The following is a 23,900-nucleotide window of genomic DNA, read 5'->3' as shown; positions in this document are numbered from 1 at the left end:
ATCTGTGACAGGTCTCTTATAAAGTGTTGATGTATACTATATTGATATGATAAATCGCTGTCATTCGTGATATGATTGTTTTTGACAGAATAAGAAACAAATATTAAGTGATATATCTGTAAATCGTACGGTTAATAATTTCTTATAAAAAGAAAAGTCTCGCAGATCCGATGAGAAGTGCGCGTTTGTAGTCGAATATATGCTTTGACGTTAGCAGACGAGTTCGCGGCGAGTTTCACATGATATATAAAGTTGACAAAAGTAATATAGATAAAGAAGCTCTACAGGAAATTACAAAGCATGCAGTATCAGGAAGTTATATAGTAGAAAAAAATTTCGCTGGACTTTTAATAAATTTTACTAAATTTACTAAAAGTATTGTAAATTATCAATATATATAATAATTTTTTATTGCAAAAATATATAATATTTTAAATAAGAACTACAAAATGCGTGATATCCGAACAAAATTACCTTTTTTAAAAAAAGGTAAAAAAAAGCGCCAAGTGTGCGCGCCCCTAAAAAAACTATTATATTAGGTAAATTGTTTTACTGTCCTATTGTTTTATTGTCTTCTCTACACAAATAATGATATAAAGTAAATGCGATAATTATAAGAATATTTATACAAAATTTATTTATTATATAATTTTTTATTAAAATATTTAAGGGGTTAAACCACTCTATAATTTTCAAAAAATGGGAAAAAATTTTTTTTGCTTAAAAGGTGCTTAGGGATCTTAGAAATAAGATACAACATTATTTATAAGGAGGGGAATTTTTTAAGTGCCTGTATTTTGATCCCGACCAAAGTCACCTGCTGCGCGCTCAAGCAGGTATAAGACTCGGCGTGACGCGCTGCAATTTTTATTATTTGGACTAGAAAAGAAGAAAAGAAGAAGAAAAGAAGAACAGAAGAATGTCAATTTGAAAGGCCAATTACGGGGCAGGCATTGCAGATTGAAAGTATATCAAAAATTTTCATGATTTTCTCATAAATAAAACTTTAAACGCGTTTTTCTCAAAATTACTTTTTTTGAGCCGGCCGGAAACATAACTCGCTCAATTCTTTACCGATTTGCTTGAAATTTTTACTATACATTCTAAACAACATTATCTAGAGAAAGACGTACAAATTTTTTTTTATGATGCATATTTCTTTAGTTATAAACAATTTAGTGCCTATTTTTTAGGTGAAAATTCGACTTTTTTTTCAAATGTCCACCATTTTTGCAAAAAGTGATATAAAAAAAACTCCGTACGTTTTTCTCGAGCTTTTTATATGTAAAACTAAAAAAACTTTTAATTTTTGTTCTAAGTTCAAAATTGGAGGAGAAACTTTTCCGGCCGCGGAGCACTTCGTGTCGGCGAGCGTTGCCATCAACCAGCTGCACAATTGGCATTTTGTTTTTAATTGCTTTATAAAAATTTATTCTCACACTTTGATGTATAGGCAATAAAGACCCATAAACATATTTTTCATATTTGTCATTGTTTTCCCGGAAAAAATTCTTAAAATTAGGTTACTTTTCGACGCTCTAGAGTGGTTTAACCCTTTAACAATGAACGGACTTGATGATCAAATAATTAAATGATTAAAATCAACTAACGGGATTATAATGAAGCAAAAACTTGGCGTGCCCGGGTCGCATTTTTTCAATATTTAAAAGACTATGTTATTGATATCAATAAGTATATATACAGAATGCGATTAATGTAGCTTGGGTTTTGTTTTACTATCTATCAGTTTTATTTGATTATCTGTTATTATTGATAACATTTCCATTTTTTAAATAACTTTTTGATAGATTTTATAAGACTTTTTAGTCTTTTTATTAAATATATTTGGCTAATTGATCTCGTCCCATTTTTAAATGTGTTTATGTAAAATTTTTGATGCATTATTATTTTTATTATTTTATTTGTACAAATAATTTAAATAATTTTTGAATAGATTTTATAAGATTTTTCTAAGTCTTTTTTTCAAATATACTTGTCCAATTGTATTGTCTTATTTTTGAATGCGTTTATGTACTTGACATATTTTCTTTGTAAAATTTTTGATGGGTTATCATTTTTTCATTATTTTATTTCTACAAATAATTTCCATATTTTTATTGTTTAACATTGATGGTTTGTTGCATTTTAACCACCCGGGAACGCCAAGTTTTTGCTTCACTATAATCCCGTTAGTTGATTTTAATCATTCAATTATTTGATCATTAAGTCCGTTTATTGTTAAATATTTTAATAAAAAATTATAATAAATAAATTTTGTATAAATATTCTTATAATTGGCGCATTTACTTTATATCATTATTTGTGTAGAGAAGACAATAAAACAATAGGACAGTAAGACAATTTACCTAATATAATAGTTTTTTTAGGCGCGCGCACACTTGGCGCTTTTTTTTACCTTTTTTAAAAAAGGTAATAAATAATACACTACGAGCGATTGATATATGTTTTAAAACGTTCCACGTATTCCAAATCAGCTATCCTCTAATGAGTGAACATCTTTGGATGTTAATTCAAAAAAGTATATATAATGTTAATTTTAAAACAGACAACTTTAGGATTTCCTTAAATGTCATTTCAGTTCTAGGATATTGGAACTTAAAATGTATATTCATAAAACATCTAGTGCTGAATGAGTATAAATAATCGCGTACGAAAAAGTTGTAACATAATATTTTTATATCAAAAATAAAGACATTAATTGAATAAGACAATGAATTAAATTTTGTGCTTATTTGTCTGTCGTTGTGAGAACGTTGGCATATATTGTTTTTGTGAATATGAGTTCTTGAAAAAATTTATAGGATCCATATCATATTGGGTTATCACGGAATCACAGCACTTTTTAATTTTATTCTTTGAACTTCGTTATGATTATTTACAAAAATTAGTCTAACATGCGGACTCAGTTTAGAAATTCAAGAATTTTATTTTCTCAACTTTACCACGTTCAAGCACATCATTGATTGCCATTGCTTAATTTTAACAACCTGCACATCATTATAAAATGACTGTCGATATATCATTGAGAATGATCAAAGGAAGCGATCGAAACGTCTGATTCTAATAAAGGATATGACCATCTAAGTTTATCTGTTGATTTTTTGGTACGCGCTGACATCTGCGGTAGGTTCTATAGCCATTTTTTACTATCAATTGATTTAATTTTAAAGACATTAACATTAACATTGTAATTAAATCTAGAGATAAAATGAACAATACATTTTTTGTATATGATAAAATAGTTTTTACATTGAAATTTAGGATTTGGGCGCGTGTAGCTCACTACTATAACTGGCTATGTTTTGTCATTTACGTTCAATAAAAACGCGCGTGCGCTCTGCACGAGTCCGATACCCTCACCTATCAGAATCGCACAGGGCTAGTGTTCAATGGTAAGAGCAAAATTTCTTATCACGGTCATATTCTTCTTAATTGTGTTCATACAAAGTACGATTCGTAACGCGTGGAAAATGGACAAATTTACTTAAACTTTTTGATTTATTTAGCGTGAAATCGATGCTTAGTGTGAAGGTGTAGAGACGGAAACATAATCGAGAAGACGGTGAAGGAAGCGGAATGAAAGAGTGACTGGAAATTTAACGTTGTCGTTACTTTCAAAGGTTATATATATATATATATATGTATACATGTGTGTGTTAAATTATTACGCATTTTGGTTTAATCACTTTATTTACAATATGAATACTTTATTTTTTATTTTATACTTATCTCTCTCTCTCTCTCTCTCTCTCTCTCTCTCTCTCTCTCTCTCTCTTTCTCTCTCTTTTTCTCTCTCTCTCCTCCCTATGCATTTTAAATGTAAATATACACTTTTAACAAATATACAATAATATTGACTATTTTAGGAAAGAATTACATTTATCTTTAATAACTTTTATTATAGACATTTGCTTATTACATATTTTGTTTACTAAAGGAACAAAAAGATGTATTAAATAACTTGCTTGATAATTCTAAAAATAGATGTTAATAACTGTCAATTTCATAATAATGATAGGATTTCTGTTAATAATTTAAGTACACTGGTTTAATAATCTTTAGCGATTTAAAGATAATCTAAAAATATGAATAAATGTTTATTAAATTACAAAAAATTATTAAAAATAAAATGTTATTATTAACGTCGCTTTTGGATGAAGTTTTGTTTTTAGTTTATTATGCCACGTAATACAAGGCTATTTTTTTAAAGAATCAAAATGCACACGTATATAAAAAAATTTAAAAAAATACATTTTAATTTTTTTAGATATTTTAGATTGTTTTTTTTTTTGTATTTGTTCATGAATTTATTTACAGGATATATGAAAAAAAGATATGTGTGATATATGATCGAGAAGGAATTTAAATTTCTGTTTATATATATATAAATAAATATATATATATATTATAATCCCAGGCAATACAATATCCAAAATTGAGACGTAAGACATCTTAAAGACGTCTTATGTTATATTTTTAAAAGATGTCTAAAAGCCGTCCAAAAGACGTTTTTAAGATGTCTTTCGATTTTGCACATTGTGTTGCCTGGGATATATATATCCCAGATAGCACAAAATATTTATAAAATATTTATAAAATATTCAGAAAAAGGAAAAATATTTATAATAAATATTTTGTACATATTTTTATGTCCGAGTTTGCCAGGTATAAAAAAATTATAATAAATATTTATAAAAATATTTAAAATAAATATTTATACTATTGTTATCAAAGAATATAAAAAATATTTCGAGTTCATAAATATTTTTTAGTACATTTTAAAAATATATTCTATATATTGTTGATAATAATTTTTGTATCATTTCTAAATGGTTTATGAAAAATAATTATATAATTTATAAAAAATATTTTTTGAAAATAAATTTGTAAAATATTTATAAATATTTATGATAAGTTTTCTGTGCTATGTGGGATGTATGTATATAATTTTTTTTAATAATAAATCGGAACATAATATCCAGCGTTGTTATTTTACGAATTTATAGATGAGAGCATTGGATACAATTATGAATTCAACTTGCGCCTATTGTACACTCGAACCGCCCCCTGACATCCTTCACATACCGCCGCCACCATTCCCGGCCATTCTTCAGCAAGGCTCCGAATTTTATCCGAGCTCTGACATCCTGCCATTCCCACCGTATTTAAATGACAGTCCCTGTAAGCATTTCTGCGACCGTCGCTCCGAGGGAGTCCAATACATAGAAATGCCTCAACAAGGTTAGTAAAGAAGTTAATTTGTATTATATTTATTCTTGTTATTATATTGTTTTATAGATAATATTGTAATTACAGATCATCGAGCCATGTAAAATTTTCTTTACATTTTGTTTAAATTAAGTTCAATTTGGATATAAAATATATATGTGATTTTTTAGGGACTGTTTTTGACGATACGTGGCTCTTGATTTTAATATCGTCATGCGTCGGTGTCATTTTTATTGGCATAGTGCTTGCGACGTTGCTTCTAAAATGCAAATTGTAAGTATGTTTTATTTTGTAGGCAGAATTTAATTGATATACCAGTAAATCTAATTCGAACTGATTAAAAAACAAACAACTAATTATAGCTTATCTTTAACATTTTTATAATTGTTTGGAAGACATTGAAAATAAACATTATACATCTTTTACATTTGCAACAATGGAATAAACATATTAGCAATGAAAGCTTGAAAGATCTTGCTTTATTCATCATTAAACTAAAAAATTATTATTTTAATCTATTAGAGGAGAAGGTGGTAATATGACCAGTGCGGATAATATGATCACCCATATTATCTCTGTTATTAGCTGACGAATTCTAGTAATTATTTACGATATCATTTGTTTAGTAACCTATTGTTATATAATGATGCTAATATGACAAAACACAACAGTCAACATTTGTTATAAGGCATTTTTTCTTTTAAGAATTTCGAAAATTTTTTAAGGTACATTTTAACATTTAATTACACATACTTCCTTATTCTTTTTAAACTTAACTGCATTATCACCCAAATGTATATGTACACCTGACTTTTTTATTATTTAACTCTTTATTCGATTGTATATATTTTCAGTTATACAAAATTGAATAATGATATAGGATATCGTCAATATAGCCATCTAAATGTGCTAGTAATATGGTCACTTTCGAGATCTCTATGTCGACAAAATGCCTCGATAAATCGACTAAAGGCTTAATTTAAGACTGTTAATTTTTTAAAATCCTTTATATGAATAAGTTTCTTTAGATTTAAGGTTTCATTATATAAAGTTAAAATTTTATTTAACTTCCATTAGATATGAATAAAAATCACCTGTTGCGATATAACAACTTATTTTATATAAATACATATGTTTCTAACAAAATACTGTGACCTTTTAAAACAAAATCAATTTTTCTACATTTATTTTTGTGATGACCTTCTATTTCTCTTCGGCCCATTATGCAGTATCGTTACATTTTTATGAATAATATATAATATAATAAATATTTTATAACTTTGAATTGAAAATCTAATGAGCAACACTTTGATGAATATAATCGTAAAATTTCAACTCAAAACATTGATTATTAACGAAGTTATTAAATAAAATATAAATGGGTGACCATATTACCACCTTCTTCTCTACTAGTATATTTTTTGTTACATATGCGTCGAAAGTCATTATTTTTGTGCACTTTTTCGCGTTTAGAGTTTTCCTACCGAATTTCCTACCGAGTTATTTCTCTCAAGTAAGCTGTTATTTTATTGTTTTCATTCTTTCAATAGATCGCATGAGTAATTAAGAAAAGTATTATTTTTACGTCTTTTCTACTCGGTCATCTGATCACTTATCCTACGTTTGCTTTCGTTATTATACTTGCATGTGCACCATCTTGTAACATGCATACGGCAACTATCGCAAAATTACTGACGCTTTGTCCCTTTCGCAAACCTAATCTTGGCTAATCTATCAATTCGTATTACTCAAGGATATCAGATCAGATATCGCGTTATATCAAGATAGCGTAAAATAAAACTATATAGAAATAAAATCTTTTTTTCATTTGTGAAGTCCTCCGCAAACCCCCCGTCCTGAATCCCTTCTCGCGTCCACATTTTCTATCTCACTTGTAACAAAAAGTAGTATGTGCAACTCGTGCGGATCGGTTATTTCTCACTCGTGGAAAATAGCCGACAAAATAATAATTGTGTGACGAGCATAGAAAATCGGCTAAAAAAAATATTTGATAACGGAGTACATTAGCACAAAACTTGAAGCAATTTGAGTAATCTAATCTTTCAAGACCCTGGTATACCATTCTCTTTTTTTATGAAAAATGTGAGATGAAAGAAACATATAATTTAATAGCAATAGAAACGGGAAAGGCGGGGTGATTTCCATGCCGAATGCGACCTCCAGCATGCAAACAAAGAATGGCAGACTCCAAAACGAGGCGGTGCTCTATCCTTGCGCGGCGGACACCATGCAGGACAGTCGAGTCATGTGGGCCACCCTTACTCCACGCGGGACGACAAGGCACTATTTAGAGGAGCACACGTATGAAACCATCGGGGGTGGGCAGTTCCACAAACGTTCCTGTACGACCACACCAACCGAACATGTAAAACTCAAGGCAATCTAACAATACATTTGTATTACAATTGTTTCGTATGCAAGATATTCTAGAAAAGTTTCCCCAGTGAGTACCTTTTTTGTTCATTTGAAAGTGCTTATTTTATTTTTAAAAAAAAGTTTAATTTTAAGACATTGTAAAATATTTTGTTTATGTTTCGTTTATTTACATTTACTTTTACGTTTTTTAAACGTTTAAAGATGTTTTAGTCTTAAGCGGCGTTTATATTTAAAATACTAATGTCTATTTTTACTAATTTAAATTAACTTTTATCTCAATTTATTTTTCATTTTTTTCTAATTCTCAGAACTAGAAAAATAAAGAGCAAGTCAAATCAAGATTAAAGTTAATCTTTATTAGTGAAAATGGACATAAAATATTTAAAATTGTAATCTTTAATAGCAAATACTTTAGTGTTTTAAATTTGAACATTTAAAATCAAAACATTTTTACATTGATAGAAAAATGTATGATAATTTCGATTATAATTGCATAATAAAAAAGTTATAGTAAAAAATATTATTTTTAAAGTAATTATCACTGTAATATAAGTAACAATAACCATATGTTTATAATAATTTCAACTATCAAAAATTTTTACTATAAACTTTACGGCTTTTGAATATAAATATGGTAAAATATAAAATAATGAATAAGAGATAATCAATTATTTTTATATAATTAATATAACCATAATAATAGTTAATTTAACTATATTTATATTATTTACTTTATTATTTATATAATAATAATAACTTGGGAAAGGTAACCATTTCCATACAATGTATATGTGACTATATTAAAGTACATTTAATTACATTTAAAATTTACCATATAAATGGTAAAAAATTACAAAAAATTTACTTAAAAATTACTTAAAAATATAACTATTTACATTTTATGCATGTAACTATTGTGATGGGACGCTCCGTAATGATTCACAGTCTAACAGTTTGATCCTAAAACAATCAATTGTTCTTAACAAATTACTATGTTTTTGCAATAGTTCTTTGGTTGTCCTAGACTCAATGTATTAACAAGGGAACGGACAGAACTGTCCCTCACCGATTTTAATGAGCTTTGGATATGTTGTAGAACATAAAAAAATATTACACCCATATTTTTTTTTATCTGCGTATCTCGACGTTTAGGGGTTGAAACCACCTCTCGAAAATGACGCATTTTTTCGTTTTTTGCGAATATCTTTGAAAATACAAGGTTTATGAAAAAATGTTCTATACGAAAGTTTTATGGCATTTTATATTCTTTACAATAGTATATTTATATTTTTTTAAATTTTAAAATTTTTTAATTTATTCCACCCCCACCCCTTTTTTCAACATTTAAAAAATTTTGTAAGGACAAAAATTAAAGAGCATTAAAAGCTGAATCCACCCATATATAATAACATATGGGTTCCATCATTCTCAATTATTAGCAAAACGAGATAGTAATCTCGCGCTATAGATGCCGCGCTAGAAGTAGTGTTGCGTTATTTCTTTAGTCGCGTCACACTCAATAACTGCCTCTTCTGCGTATATTTTTATATTAAAACATAAAAATGGATTAATCTTAATTATATAATACGCAACGTATTACACGATATAAAGCATAAGTGCATATATATAACAAAAGTAGCATATATACGTATGTGCCTACGTACATTTTCATTGTTACAAATGCGAATATAAATTAATATGAAGCAAAATATTTTTTAACGTTTAAAACTGCAAATACAATATAATGAAATATATAATATCAAGAGAAAAATATAAAACATAAACTGCAATAACTATTTGCATAATTATATTATTTACACTATATGCACGTAGCACGCTCTGATAATAAAGATAATATAAGTATATAAGTATATAATTTAATTTAATTTGAAGTTTGAAAATACATTTATACGGATGTATATATACATTTTGCATACGACACGGACAAATAACTTTAATATCAGTGTTGATAAAGGGACCGGTTGTTTTCGCGCAAGCGCATCACGTGAGGCTTCAGTAAAATATCCATTAGTAATAGGAAGGAGATATTTGATCCCCATACAATTTTTTGCAAATTTATAAAAACGTGAACACATTTCACATATTAAACACGCATGTATATTTTCTCGTATTAAATAGAATAATTTATAAATATTGTATTTTATTTGATAAATACTGGTAAGATTTTTTGCAAAATTGTATGGGGACCAAACATTTCCTTCCTATTACTAATAGATACTTTATTGAAGCCTCACGCCTGCGCAAGAATAACCAATCCGTCTATCACTGTTGCTAAATTTATACGCCGGTGTCGTGTGCAAGATGTATGATCAAATATCTCCTTCCTATTACTAATGGATATTTTACTGAAGCCTCACGTGATACGCTTGCGCGAAAACAACCGGTCCCTTTATCAACACTGATATTAAAGTTATTTGTCCGTGTCGTATGCAAAATGTATATATACATCCGTATAAATGTATTTTCAAACTTCAAATTAAATTAAATTATATACTTATATACTTATATTATCTTTATTATCAGAGCGTGCTACGTGCATATAGTGTAAATAATATAATTATGCAAATAGTTATTGCAGTTTATGTTTTATATTTTTCTCTTGATATTATATATTTCGTTATATTGTATTTGCAGTTTTAAATGTTAAAAAATATTTTGCTTTATATTAATTTATATTCGCATTTGTAACAATGAAAATGTACGTAGGCACATACGTATATATGCTACTTTTGTTATATATATGCATTTATGCTTTATATCGTGTAATACGTTGCGTATTATATAATTAAGATTAATTTTTATGTTTTAATATAAAAATATACGCAGAAGAGGCAGTTATTGAGTGTGACGCGACTAAAGAAATAACGCAACACTACTTCTAGCGCGGCATCTATAGCGCGAGATTACTATCTCGTTTTGCTAATAATTGAGAATGATGGAACCCATATGTTATTATATATGGATAGATTCAGCTTTTAATGCTCTTTAATTTTTGTCCTTACAAAATTTTTTAAATGTTGAAAAAAAAGGGGTGGGGGTGGAATAAATTAAAAAATTTTAAAATTTAAAAAAATATAAATATACTATTGTAAAGAATATAAAATGCCATAAAACTTTCGTATAGAACATTTTTTCATAAACCTTGTATTTTCAAAGATATTCGCAAAAAACGAAAAAATGCGTCATTTTCGAGGGGTGGTTTCAACCCCTAAACGTCGAGATACGCAGATAAAAAAAAATATGGGTCGAATATTTTTTTATGTTCTACAACATATCCAAAGCTCATTAAAATCGGTGAGGGACAGTTCTGTCCGTTCCCTTGTTAGTCTACACACAGAAAAATAATTACTACTTCCAAGTAAATATTATTTGTTCTAAGTAACTGGTGTTTTTTTACATCTGCAAATCTATAGTAAATTTGTTACAAGTATCACATTTACTTAAAACATATTCTAAATTTTAGTATATGTAATACTTCAAACAAGAATATTCACTTCAAACAAATACTACTATTCAGAGTCCTACGTAATTCTTCTTTAATCAAGTTTTATAATATTTTTGAAACAAGAATAAATTCTTATTTTAAATAAAAAATGCTGAAATTTTCTAATACTTGTGACAAGCATACCTGAAAATTAATATTAAAAAAATATTTTTGGTTGAAGAAAACTATTACTTGAACAAAATAAAATAAAATAAATAATTATTTTTCTTGGCTGTAGAATTTTTCTGTGTATTTAGTAACTGTCATGCAAGCCTAATATACGGATAAGGCACCTAAATTTACCGATACAGTTCTTAGTCAAATAAAAAAACTATTAATAGTAAGTATTAAATAGTAAGTATTTAAATAAAAAGTTAGTATTTAAATACTTTGTTGTTCCCAAAACAATATACTACAACAATATAATACAATTCTTTTCATAGATTTACAAAAATCACATACATTAAAAATTTTTTGTTTATAGTTAAATCGCAATTGTCGTTTTGTAGTTATGTTTATTGTCCTTTTACAGTTATTGATAATAAACCTATTTTGCCCATGTTTCACTTAATACTCTTGGATCATATAATTATGTGCCGGCTTGTAATGGGAAACAAAAGCGTGGCTCTTACAGAAATTGTAAATGTGATCTATGGCCTTTAGTTTCCTATTACAATCAACACATGATTATATGTTCTAAAAGCATTAATTAAAACACGGCAGAATAGATTTATTATCAATAACTGTAAAAGAACAATAAATATAATTATAAATGTACAATTACAATTTAATTACAAATTTAACTGTAAAATCACAATAAATATAATTAAATATAATGCTACATTAATGCAAAGAGAATGAAAAGTAAAATATGACGTGTCGTTCCATATTTGAAAAATTGACTCGTGATCATTTTGTAGTCTTTCGTCTTATGCCTTATTAATTTAAAATTTACAACAAAATAAGCTAGAGGATCAAAAATACAAATAAAAGTTGAATGGTTAAAAATGTTGAATATGATCTTTGCAAATGTATTTAAAAAATTGTATTAATTAGAATAAATTGTTTTGAGAACAACAAAGTATTGAAATATTTACTTTTTGGTTTTGATTGAACTAAGAACCTTATTGATATATTTCTGTGCCTTATCCATATTCGACTCGCATAGAATCCATAGCAGTTACTAAATAGACTAATAAGAGATAGAGATGATCCTTGGCATCCATATAAACATATCTTTGATATTATAGCCTGTGACCATGTCAACGGCAGTCCAGCTGGGTGACTTTATAATCTGTAACTTTGTTGTAATTTTGTTATTTTAGACAAGATTTTACACTTTTTACCCATTTCAATAATCTAAAAAAAAGATTGTACAATATCTTAATTTGAGAGCCACACACTAGTATTTTTTAGAATAAAATTATGACTACAAATACTTCCTGACACAAAATATAAACCTTTATCCTATCATTAACTTCATCCTATCATTATTTGGGAAAAAATTACGTTATTTCATACCTTCAAGGTCCACATCATATTCTGTCGAGCACTCTGTAAATTCCAAGCACTGAGATTAATTATATTTCTCTCCTCATCGTTCACTCTTTTCTTATATCTATTCTTCTTTTACTTTAATTTTCAATAAAGTGTTTCTTCCTCTCCTTTCAAAATAACTAAAAATAAAATACAACACAAAGTATTAATCTTATCTCATAATACTTATTTCATACAAAAAATGAAAATTTTGTGTAACTTATCTGATTATACAACGCGTAGTTATATTAAATTCTTCAAGTTGGGCACAGCCATATTTTCCTTCACAATGTAATCCACGATGTAATATGCAAATTATGGATAAAACTAAAAACTCGCCACTAGTCTCGCGCACGTCAACACGTTACTAATCTCGAACTGTCACATCACCGTCGTGAAACTCGCCGTGGATTAATTACCTCGACAGGCGGACTCGACCGCCAATCAAGCCCACATAACATCGGACATTCTATGTATATGCATTCTTTTTTCATAATGTGAAAAAAATATCTTGTATGTTAAATGTATATGCATCTCATATATATGATTCGAATATACATTATGATGTGTAACGTGTATATCCATTAATGTATTTGAAATGTATATACAGCGTACAATGTTAAATGTATATACATCTTATATACATGATTCGAATATATATTATGGTATATAATATGTATATCCATTAATGTATTTGAAATGTATATACAGCATACAATGTTAAATGTATATACATCTCATATACATGATTTAAATATACATTATGATATATAATATGTATATCCATTAATGTACATATTTGAAATGTATATAGAGATTAGAGCGTACAATGTTAAATGAATGTACATATTATATACATGATTCGGATAATGTATATTCTAATCGTGTGTATAATATGTATATACATTTAACATTGTTGTACGCTGTATATACATACCAAATACATTAATGGATATACATATTATATATCATAATGTATATTCGAATCATATATATAAGATGTATATACATTTAACATTGTATGCTGTATATACATTTCAAATACATTAATGGATATACATATTATATACCATAATGCATATTCGAGTTATGTATATGAGATGTATATACATTTAACATTGTACGCTCTATATACATTTCAAATACATTAATGGATATACATATTATCTACCATAATGTATATTCGTATTATGTATATGAGATGTATATACATTTAACATTGTACATTGTATATACAAATGGTATATAATGTGTATATTCATTAATGTACTTAGTATGTATATACAGCGTACAATGTTAAATGTATGTACATATGCAAAATATTTTTCCTCTATAACGTGAACTTGGACGCCCACGCGCAAGGAGTAATTCTCGCAATCATCGCTAGGCGATGCAACTTAGTCCTTTCTCCGGAGTCAAGTGATACTCTCTTGCATATATAAGGTCACTTGCAACTCCAAAATCAGATCTCGTATCTCATTTTTATTAGTTACCGTGCCTCAAGTACGATACCGCACGCAACAATCTCCCTCAAATTTGTATCATGTATATTCTATGTACATGTTCAGTGTTGGGTAGTATCTCTATACATGTATCTAGATACATGTATAGAGATACATTTTGTGTATCTGAACCTGTATCTGAGATACATTTGAATTAGAGTATTTGTATCTGTATCTAGATACAAAACACAGTAGCTGAACTGCTTTTCAGATACATTTTCAGATGCATTTTCAAATACATTTTCACGTACTTTTTGTCTTTATTGGGAAAAAAATGTTTTTTTAAGGTCATTTTTGATTTGCTATTACTGTCGATAGCGTCATTTAGATTTGCACAAATAGTACTTATGTATAAAATAACTTTGCTATCTAGTCTATAGAATCATTAGATTTTGTGCATATTACATACATTATTAATATTATTATTATTACAATAAAATATAATTTAAAAGACGAGAAACGCAAGTTTACTCAACAACTCAACAAACAAATAAAAAATTCGGAAAAGACAGTAAGAGTTCAGCGACAGGTATTTATGCGGAACACAAAAATGTAATTATTTATTTTATAATGCGCTTTTTGTGTTGCGCACAAACATTTAAATTTTTCAGATTTTTTTATTTTATAATAATTTAAGAGTATCTGATACGTATCTGAGATACTTTTAAAGTATCTAAGTATCTGTATCTATATACATTTTGATTTGTGTATTTGTATCTGTATCTAGATACATTTTTTTATAAGTATCTGTATTTGTATCGAGATACATTTTAAAAGTATCTTACCCAACACTGTACATGTTATATATATACTGTGCACATATGTATAATATTACGCATGTATTATGTACATTCTATGTTCATGTTATGTATGTGCAACAAATGATAAATAGACATGCATGATGTATATACAAATCGTATACATGTGTATTGTATACTTCCAATCTGCAATGGATATTTTCCTTGTAACATTTGCATATATATTTAATATGCAATGGATGTACGGTGTAATACAGAACCATATACATAGTATATACAGTATACATAAATGTATGTACATAATATATATTGTATATCAAATTGTTTTGTGGGAGACACGTAATTTCTCGTTCTGTTCTTCCGTGAACACAAACATGTACTTTTTGTCAATTCTTTTGCCCTTGTCACATTCGTAACTATCTATCGCGCAAAAAGCAAAAGTACAAATCCCCACCATCTGTCCCGGGCGACGACAATAATGATGACGACGACGTTTCTTAGAAATTTTACTCTTGATGCGAAACTTTAAATCGCGATATCTTCGCTCGCAAGTCACCTAGCGGAAAAATAAAAACACTTTTGTTATATAAATCGGATGCAAGCTATCCATTAAGTTTATTTAGAAATCAATCGATTCAGCCGTTACTGAGATCCGATAATCTACGGAATCTCGCAAACGGCGTCTGCTCGACTGGAATTCTCTACTGGAATAAGTAGAGGCATGGCAGTGCCTCGCACGCGTACACTTGGCGCGAGGCACTACCGTGCCTCTTGATACTATTATGTTTTTATCCGTTGACTTTTTATATATTTGATTTGCGGCGGTTAAGACGGCAAAACTACATTGTTTTATCACGTTGTAACTTACGATTTTATGATTTTGTCTTAACCGTGTAATGTTCGTTTATTTAGATTTTATTATTGTTAATATTTTTTCACTAGTTATTTATTTTGAAGAGGACTTTGTACTAGTCGAAACGTAATATTCTGAGAGTAATTGATTTATTTTGTATAATTTCTATTAGACAAGTTTACTTTTACTCATTTATGTCTTTTTAATAAAGTACAAACACTTATGTTATTTTGAATCAGCTGATTTATTGACCTTTCTTGTAAAATATTACTATGAATATAGTATGTTTTACTACTATTATACATAGTTCTTCGAACGTTTATTTATGGTTATTATTACAATATTTTATACAACTTACTATATTAAAATCTCCGTTTTGATTAATAGCAACCATATTATGAATTGCGTAGACAAATATTATGATCCTGCGGACTATAATAAAAAGTTAAACAAACTATAATTTAGATGCAATAAATATAAAAATGGATAGTTGAAATAATTATAAAAATAAGGTTAGGTCCAAAATTAACTATAAATTATAGTGAAGTCATTGTTGCCACAATCATTTTTTTATTAGTCTACGTAACTGAAAAATAAAAATAGAAAAATTATGTCCATATATATCTTAAATTAAACGTTTTTTTTAATGTTGTTTTTGTTGTCCTATAGTTTTAGTATTATCTTTATTGTTATTTCTTTTTATCAAAGGTAACTAAAACTTTTTAATTATTTTGATAAAAATGTCGGATAATATAAATTAAAATTGCAATTTTAAAGGAAAACTTTTGTCATTGATTCTGAAGTTATAGATCGATGAAAAGTGAAATTAATGAAATTAAAATAGAAAAAAAGTTATTATAAATACAATTACACGCAAAGAATAATTTTTTAAAATATCTAAAAATTTATTTGTGTGCGTGTGTGTGTGGTGTATAAATACAGAGTATCTACACAGTAAAAAACATTTTGTATTTATGTTAAAATCGGTTCTTGTTAAAATTTTTATATTAAAATTTAACACATTTGCTTGTTACTTTGAGTAGGTTTCAGTTGCCTACATTCCCAGTTGCCTACAGCTTCGTTTGCACACACGAAAATAATTAAAGTTCAAAAGTACGATTGCACACATAATATTATTTCGCTTATACACGTTGCACACATGATATTAATACGTTTATACACATTGCACACATGACATTATTGCGCACATACACATTACACACATGATATTATTACGCTCATACACATTGCACACATGACATTATTGCGCATTATGCACATTGCACACATAATGTCATTGCGATCATATACTCTGCCCACATAGAAATTGGCATCCAGTGGATGTCCAATGGACGTCCACTAAACCTCCATAGATCCATGGGACGTCCATGTCTATGGTGGAAGTCAGATAGACGTTCATTGGAGATCCAATTAACTTCCATGGCTCCATTGGATCTTCACTTCCATGATGGAAGTCTGATGAACGTTCATCAGAAATCCAGTAAACTTCCATGGCTTTATTGAATGTTTATTTCCATTACAGAAATTAGATAGACGTCCATTAGATCCACTACACTTCCATAGTTCTATGGAATATATACTTCCGTGGTAGCAGTCAGATAGATGATCCATCTTACCTCTATAATAAATTTCTATCAAACATTTTAAAAGATATCCATTATACGTTACGTGGATAATTAATGGAGGTTTGACGGAGTCTTTATGGACGACTGATGGATGTTTCATGGATCATTGGTAGAGAGTTCATGGAGCCTTGATGACGACTGACAGACGTTTCGTGGAATCGAGGCTCCTTTATTAATGATCCACAAAACGTCCATCAATCATCTACCAAGACTCTGTAAAACCTTCACTACCCACCGCTATGTGGCGTGTGTTTCTTGTGAATAAAATGCACTTTTTAGGTGAATAAAAGGGGTTCGTCAAGAGCGCAGAAGGAAGTAAGATTTTGCCATTGACATACAGTACAAGACTGATGAACTATATCAGTCTGTAAAAAAGATTGATAAAAATGAGAAGACAAAATAAAAACTTTTCAAAATAAAAAATATTCTTGAATAAAGGCACTTTTACATTTTTTTATACGTAATGATCCACGAAACATCCGTCAGATGTCCATCGAGGCTCCATAAGGCCTCCAACAACGATCCATACAAGGTCCAGTAGACATCCTTGACAACGTCCAATGGAGATCCAATGGACGTACGCAATGCGGAACTATAGATTTCCAATGGCTCTGTAGTGGATGTCCAATGGACGTCCACTTGAAGTTTCAAACTTCCATGACAGACGTCCAGTGGACGTCCATTGGAGGTTTCGTTTCTATGTGGGTGGAGGCACGATTCCAATAACTTGGGCGCCTTGATTTGACGATGATATCTGATAATTTTTTATGCCGAACAAAAAATTGTATAGATCTTATAGAGTTAACTGCTTTAGTTTTGGAGATATACCATATTAAAAATAAAAATAAAAGTAGATTAAAAATAAAAAAAAGTAAGTAGACCTTGTTTTGCATGGAAAATCGCAAACCCATGTGGTACAGTGCAAGCATAGACGTCGTTTCAATCAGATTATTACTTTAGTTAATGTTAGGGTAAATTTATAGAACTTAATTGATGATGTCTGTTTTACACTGCGCATCTGGGATTCACTCCCTTGCTCTTGCTAAAATGCATGAGCGCAATGATATCATATGTGCAATGTGCATATGCGCAATAATGTCATATGTGCAATGTGTATGAGCGTAATAATATCATGTGTGCAATGTGAATGAACGTATTAATATCATGTGTGCAATGTGTATGAACGTATTAATATTATGTGTGCAATGCGTATGAGCGAAATAATGTCATGTGTGCAATCGTACTTTTGTATCTTAATTATTTTTGTGTGTGCAAACGAAGCTGTAGGCAATCGAGATGTAAACAATCGGGCACCTTTGCAAAATTTGTGTGCAAACAAAGCTGTAGGCAACTGAGAATGTAGGCAAATGAGACCTCCCCGTTACTTTAACATATTTCTGTTATGTTAATTCAAGCGAAGTGTTAAATTATTAGATAACTGAAAAAAAAGTAAAAGTAACACAATGTGCACGTATATTTAATTTTACACAATAAATATGTTTCTTGTTATCAGTGACAGAATTTGTCTGTTAAAATTGAAAAAAAAGTTGAGTTAATTTTATAATATAAAAACGACTATTATTTCTCGACGTAATCTTTTGATACGTGTTACATTAATATTATAATAGTGTTAAAGTTACATGTTACATGTGTTACGTTAACATAATTTTTTCATTAAATTGTTACATAAAGATTATGTCAAATTATAAAATTTACATTTATTTTTATGTTAAAATATATTATATTATTTATGTTACTATTTAATATATGCCTAATATGTTGAATTAACAAAAAAATTTCTGTGGACCGTTTGGGACATGCGACATCTGTTAAACTTAACACAAATTTTTTTATTGTGTAAAAGTAATTTTGTTAAATCATCTAAGTTATATAGCTCTAGTTAGTTGTTAGAATGTAAAATTTTCTACATTATATTGATTATCATGTGTTTCAGTATTTTTTTATTATTTTGAGAATTTAACAAAATCATTTTGAGATCTATCCAGGTAAATCTTTAAAACTATAATATACCTTTCAGCAAAACTATTTTTTTCCATATAATCGAAGAATAAAACTTATTATCTGCTTGCTATTTAAAAACTAAGTTTTTAATAGTGCACTTTCTACTTATATCATTAAATTTCTTTACAGATAAAATCTCTTTGTTTTCTTATTGTTCAAAAATTACTAGCTAAAAATTTTTGTTTCTAAACCTAAAAATAACGATAAAAATGTCTACATCGGTCTGCAGCAAATTTTGATGCTGAATAATAATTTCTAGGAATAATTTGATAGCCAATTTATATGAACTACGCGCCGACGCTTTGTCAATCTTGATTTTATAGTTACTACCAGCTAGATATTGTTGCTTAAAAACATCTATAAGATCCTCTCCCTTGATATTTTCGTTGGTCGAATATTTAACTTGTTTTTATTTTTACACGTAGAAAATGGCTCAAATTTGTTTGCCAGATATTTAACAGATCTAAATTAAAATAATGAAGTTAATCTTTCGTACAGAATATGTATAAATATATAAACTAATGATTTTCTAGACATATGCCGATCCACCAGTTATTTCCCCGGTGCAAAATCGTCCAAAGGATGACAAAGCATTTGATAACACTGCTTTCGTAGATTACGAAGAACCATTATCTATTAAAACTGAATATTATCAGCTCAATGACGTTCTGGAACCGAATGAATCCGGTAAGACAGCCTTAACCGATACAATTAATTTTTTGTTACATGTGTGTCGAAAGTGATTCCTTTTGTGTCACTTTTTCGCGGATTTCAGTACTTTAATATTCTAAAAATTTTTGTCTTCTAAACAAAAAACTTCCCAGATAGCCAAATAAAGGCAACGTGTTGTTATTTTGCTGTCACTTATTCCCAATTAATTTTATCAGACTAAAGCCAAGGTGTTTCCTCAAACTGTCTGTTGTTCTGATATCATATAAAATTCTACATTAGAATTCAACAAACTGACGGCAAGTTGTCAACAAGGCTGCCAGTTTTGATGCTCTGCCACCTAGTCGGTGTGACGCAAACCTGTAGTGGTGGCAACACACACGGAAGAAGCCGTGTACATGTGAGCGCCGAGCAGCACACGTACACAGTTTCTTCCGTGTGTGTTGCCACCACTACAGCTTTGCGTCACACCGACTAGGTGGCAGAGCATCAAAACTGGCAGCCTTGGTTGTCAACATGCATGCATTTATAATTTTATAAACTCAAGAAGGTTATTTGCTCTCCTGATGTTAACTTCGTTCCATGTTAAATTACAATGACAGCAAATTGTGGGCAAGTTCACAACATACATGCAGTGCATTAATTTGCCCGATATGCTTAATCTCGCTTGGCTATCTGGGTTTTCAGCACAACTTTTGCAGCTCTTTTGATTATTTCGTCACTTTCGTGAATTTATTAACCTTGACTTGTCAAATTGCGAGAACCCAAAACACTCAAGGGACCATACATTGACGCACGGGTAACAAAAAATAAAGTATGCCACACGAACGTAACGGCCTTTTGTACACTCGTGCATAAAAGGCCGACTTTGCAACCTTGTTACATAATATATTATTATGGAAGTTCTTCAATTTGAAAAAAAATGGAGAAAAATTACATAATTTTTTAATATATTTTTTTTATTAAAGAAGTTTTTGGTATTGCTAAAAATATATAATAAGGAAGATTTAAGCAATAAAAACGATAATTTATTATTTAAAAATATTTTGTTTATAGTAATAACACATACTAAAAAATTACAAAATAATCGTTTATTATTATTATTATTATTATACATTTAAAAGATTTAAATATATACTAGTAATAAGAAATGTTGCATTTTCACTATTATGATTTCGTATTTAAAGAATATTGTGTGTGTCCACACACTTACACACACAATTTATAGACGTTTTGTATTCTTACATAAACATACGACGAAACTTCACTTTTTTAATTTCAAAATGTTCTTTAAACACCATTCTTTCTTATGAATGTAATTTTTCAAAATTTTTATATTTTATTTGCGATTAAGTTACTAGTCTTTTTTCCATAAAATACTATTTTAAAAAGTTATATTTTAAGTTATATTTAAAGAAAATCGGCTAAAAAATTTGAAAGAATTCAGAATTATCTATGTATTAATCATAAACTATTTTCAAAATTTAATTAAATTTTTATATTATGTAAAAAACTAGAGAAATTCCTTAAAAATATACAATCAGTTTTCCTAAAACGTATTTTTTTCATGAAAAATGTTATTCCTTTAATTGACATCATAATTGTAACTGAATTGTTTAATTAAGACATTAAACTGTTTTATTTCTTTCTTCGTTTTTTTAATACTATTTTTTCAATGTTTTTTTTAACAGTGTTTGACTTTCAAACACTAACTTATTTCCACTAATGTAGATTAATTTTAATTTTACTTCAACTTATCTTTAATCTTTTTTTAGTTTTAAAAATTAGTAAATGATAAATAGTAAATTAAACCAAAATTAATCTTTATTGGTATAAAAATACCTAAAATGTTTAAAACTATTACAGTTTTAAGCGTTTTATTATTTTAAATCTAAACACCGCTTAAAATTAAACTGTATTTAAATTTCAAAAACTATAGACAGAAATAAAACATTTTAATATTTTAAAATTGAACATTTTTTTCTGAGTGTAGAAGTTCCGCTTTATGCGAACATATAAAAACGTAATGTAAACTTTTATGTAGAAAAAGCAAAGTCAGTTCAGAGACGCACTACGTTACCTTTGTCGAGATTAATGATGAATCTTATGTGATTGTAGGAATACTTACGATTCAGAGAGGAACCCTTCGTCCACACGTAAGTTCTCCGACGAGAATTGAGCATCCGAATCTACCCCCGTTGAATCTTCATCCGCATAAACGCGCATCTCGCAAGGGCTCCAGCACGCAGCACACCTCGGACACATTGTTGAGAAGCAGCATCACATCGTCCACTTACATACCTACCATATAAACGTGCTCATATATAAATATATATATATATATATATATATATATATATATATATCTTCTCTTTCTTGTCATACATTTCTTTCAGGATTCCGCCTGATAAGCTCGAGTTACGTCGTGCACCTTCTACATCCTCGTTAATATCATCGTATCTAGTCATTGTAAGCACATGCTGACCGCCAAGTAAAAAAAGAAACGATATAATCGTGAGAAATAACTTCTTTTTTATTGATTGATATGACGATATTGTGATTGTGATTGTGTAGAATGGTAGATCGTAGACTTAATAGAATAAATAATATACGTTACATTTGCATCTTACGAAATAAAACAATGCATAGCAAAAGATAGTTTTTATCTCCGTTTACTTCTGTTTGTCCGTCCCATCATACTAAAAAAGAAGTATTTAATTTTAAGATATTGAAATGTTTTATTTCTGCCTCTGTTTTTTATATACTTAAAACTTTATTTTAAAATTTAATTTTTACAAAACATTATAATATCTTAAAGTTAAATATTTCTTTTTTAAATGTATTTCCAAAATATACTCATAAGAAAGTTTTTAATTTTAAGATATAAAAATATTTATATATTTCTTTTCTCCATCTTTTAAATACTTCACAGTATTTTAAATGTTTATAATTTAAAACATCTTTTTCAAAATTAATGTTTAATAATAAAAAGTGTTTCAGTCTAAAATAAAGTCTTTTAATGTTTTAAGTTTAAATAATTTAAAACTACATTTCTAATAAGTTAATTATTTGACTAATACATGTTTTAAAAATAAAGATAATTTTTTAATTATATTTTATACATTTTTAGATATTTAAAAAACGAAAACAAAAAATAAACGTTTTAATGTTTAAGCTTAACATTGATATTTAAAAATTAATTAATATTTCTTATTATCTTAAATTAAACACTTTTTTTATGAGTATATAAATAATAAATTTATTTGAAAGTGAATGCTGTTTACATCTGTTCTTTTTGTATATTCAAAAGAGAAATATTTAATTTTAAAATATAAAAACGTTTTATTTCTCTGCAGTTTTGTAAATACTTAAAAAATATAATAATTTTAAATAGTGTTTAGATTAAAAAATGTTTAAAGCTGTTAAAGATTTTAGCTTTAAATGTATTATACCCATTTCTATTAATAGATTAACTTTAATCTTGATTTAATTTTTTTCTTATACTTTTAGTTCAAAGAATTGGAAGAAATAGAAAGTAAATTAAATTAAAATTAAAGTTAATCTCCATTAGTGTGAATGGACATTTCCATTAGTGTTTTAAATCTGAATAGAGGTATTTTTAAGTATTTATTTTATTTATTTTAATTATTATGAAGCATTTTTTAAAAAACAAAAATAAAATATTTTAATATCTTAAAATTAATTTTTTTAGTATGTATATGTAAGTACAAATCTTCAATTCATCTTTACAAAATCTCCGTT

General features: G+C 28.1%; 1 protein-coding gene across 4 annotated transcripts; it reads left to right on the top strand.

Annotated features, from left to right (window-relative positions):
- Positions 1-3,329: 3,329 nt before the first annotated feature.
- On the top strand, positions 3,330-22,796 carry LOC105836368. 4 transcript variants are annotated; one of them, XM_036289536.1, is made up of 7 exons: positions 3,330-3,413; positions 3,528-3,641; positions 5,028-5,262; positions 5,421-5,523; positions 7,384-7,648; positions 20,003-20,156; positions 22,257-22,796. In XM_036289536.1, the coding sequence occupies exons 3-7, from the start codon at positions 5,028-5,030 to the stop codon at positions 22,448-22,450; spliced, it is 951 nt and encodes a 316-aa protein (XP_036145429.1). In that variant the 5' UTR covers positions 3,330-3,413; positions 3,528-3,641; the 3' UTR covers positions 22,451-22,796. The 4 variants fall into 4 exon arrangements, with proteins under 4 accessions (XP_036145429.1, XP_036145428.1, XP_036145430.1 ...); XM_036289535.1 differs by lacking the exon at positions 3,330-3,413 and having other exon boundaries at positions 3,420-3,641; positions 22,257-22,452; positions 22,535-22,796; XM_036289537.1 differs by lacking the exon at positions 3,330-3,413 and having other exon boundaries at positions 3,420-3,641; positions 7,384-7,636.
- Positions 22,797-23,900: the final 1,104 nt, after the last annotated feature.

Source organism: Monomorium pharaonis, chromosome 7, assembly GCF_013373865.1.
Source record: "Monomorium pharaonis isolate MP-MQ-018 chromosome 7, ASM1337386v2, whole genome shotgun sequence".
In the NCBI taxonomy this organism is placed as follows: Eukaryota; Metazoa; Arthropoda; class Insecta; order Hymenoptera; family Formicidae; genus Monomorium; species Monomorium pharaonis.
The sequence above is the reverse complement of the archived record's forward strand: the minus strand, read 5'-3'. Positions and strand labels throughout refer to the sequence as shown.

What these genes read in the sequence shown, in the direction of transcription:
- LOC105836368 (XM_036289536.1), top strand. Translation starts at nt 5,028, where the DNA reads ATGAGAGCATTGGATACAATTATGAATTCAACTTGCGCCTATTGTACA. An exon ending in CATAGAAATGCCTCAACAAG is followed by an intron (nt 5,263 to 5,420) that starts GTTAGTAAAGAA and finishes GTGATTTTTTAG; the next exon opens with GGACTGTTTTTGACGATACG. An exon ending in TCTGGAACCGAATGAATCCG is followed by an intron (nt 20,157 to 22,256) that starts GTAAGACAGCCT and finishes ATGTGATTGTAG; the next exon opens with GAATACTTACGATTCAGAGA.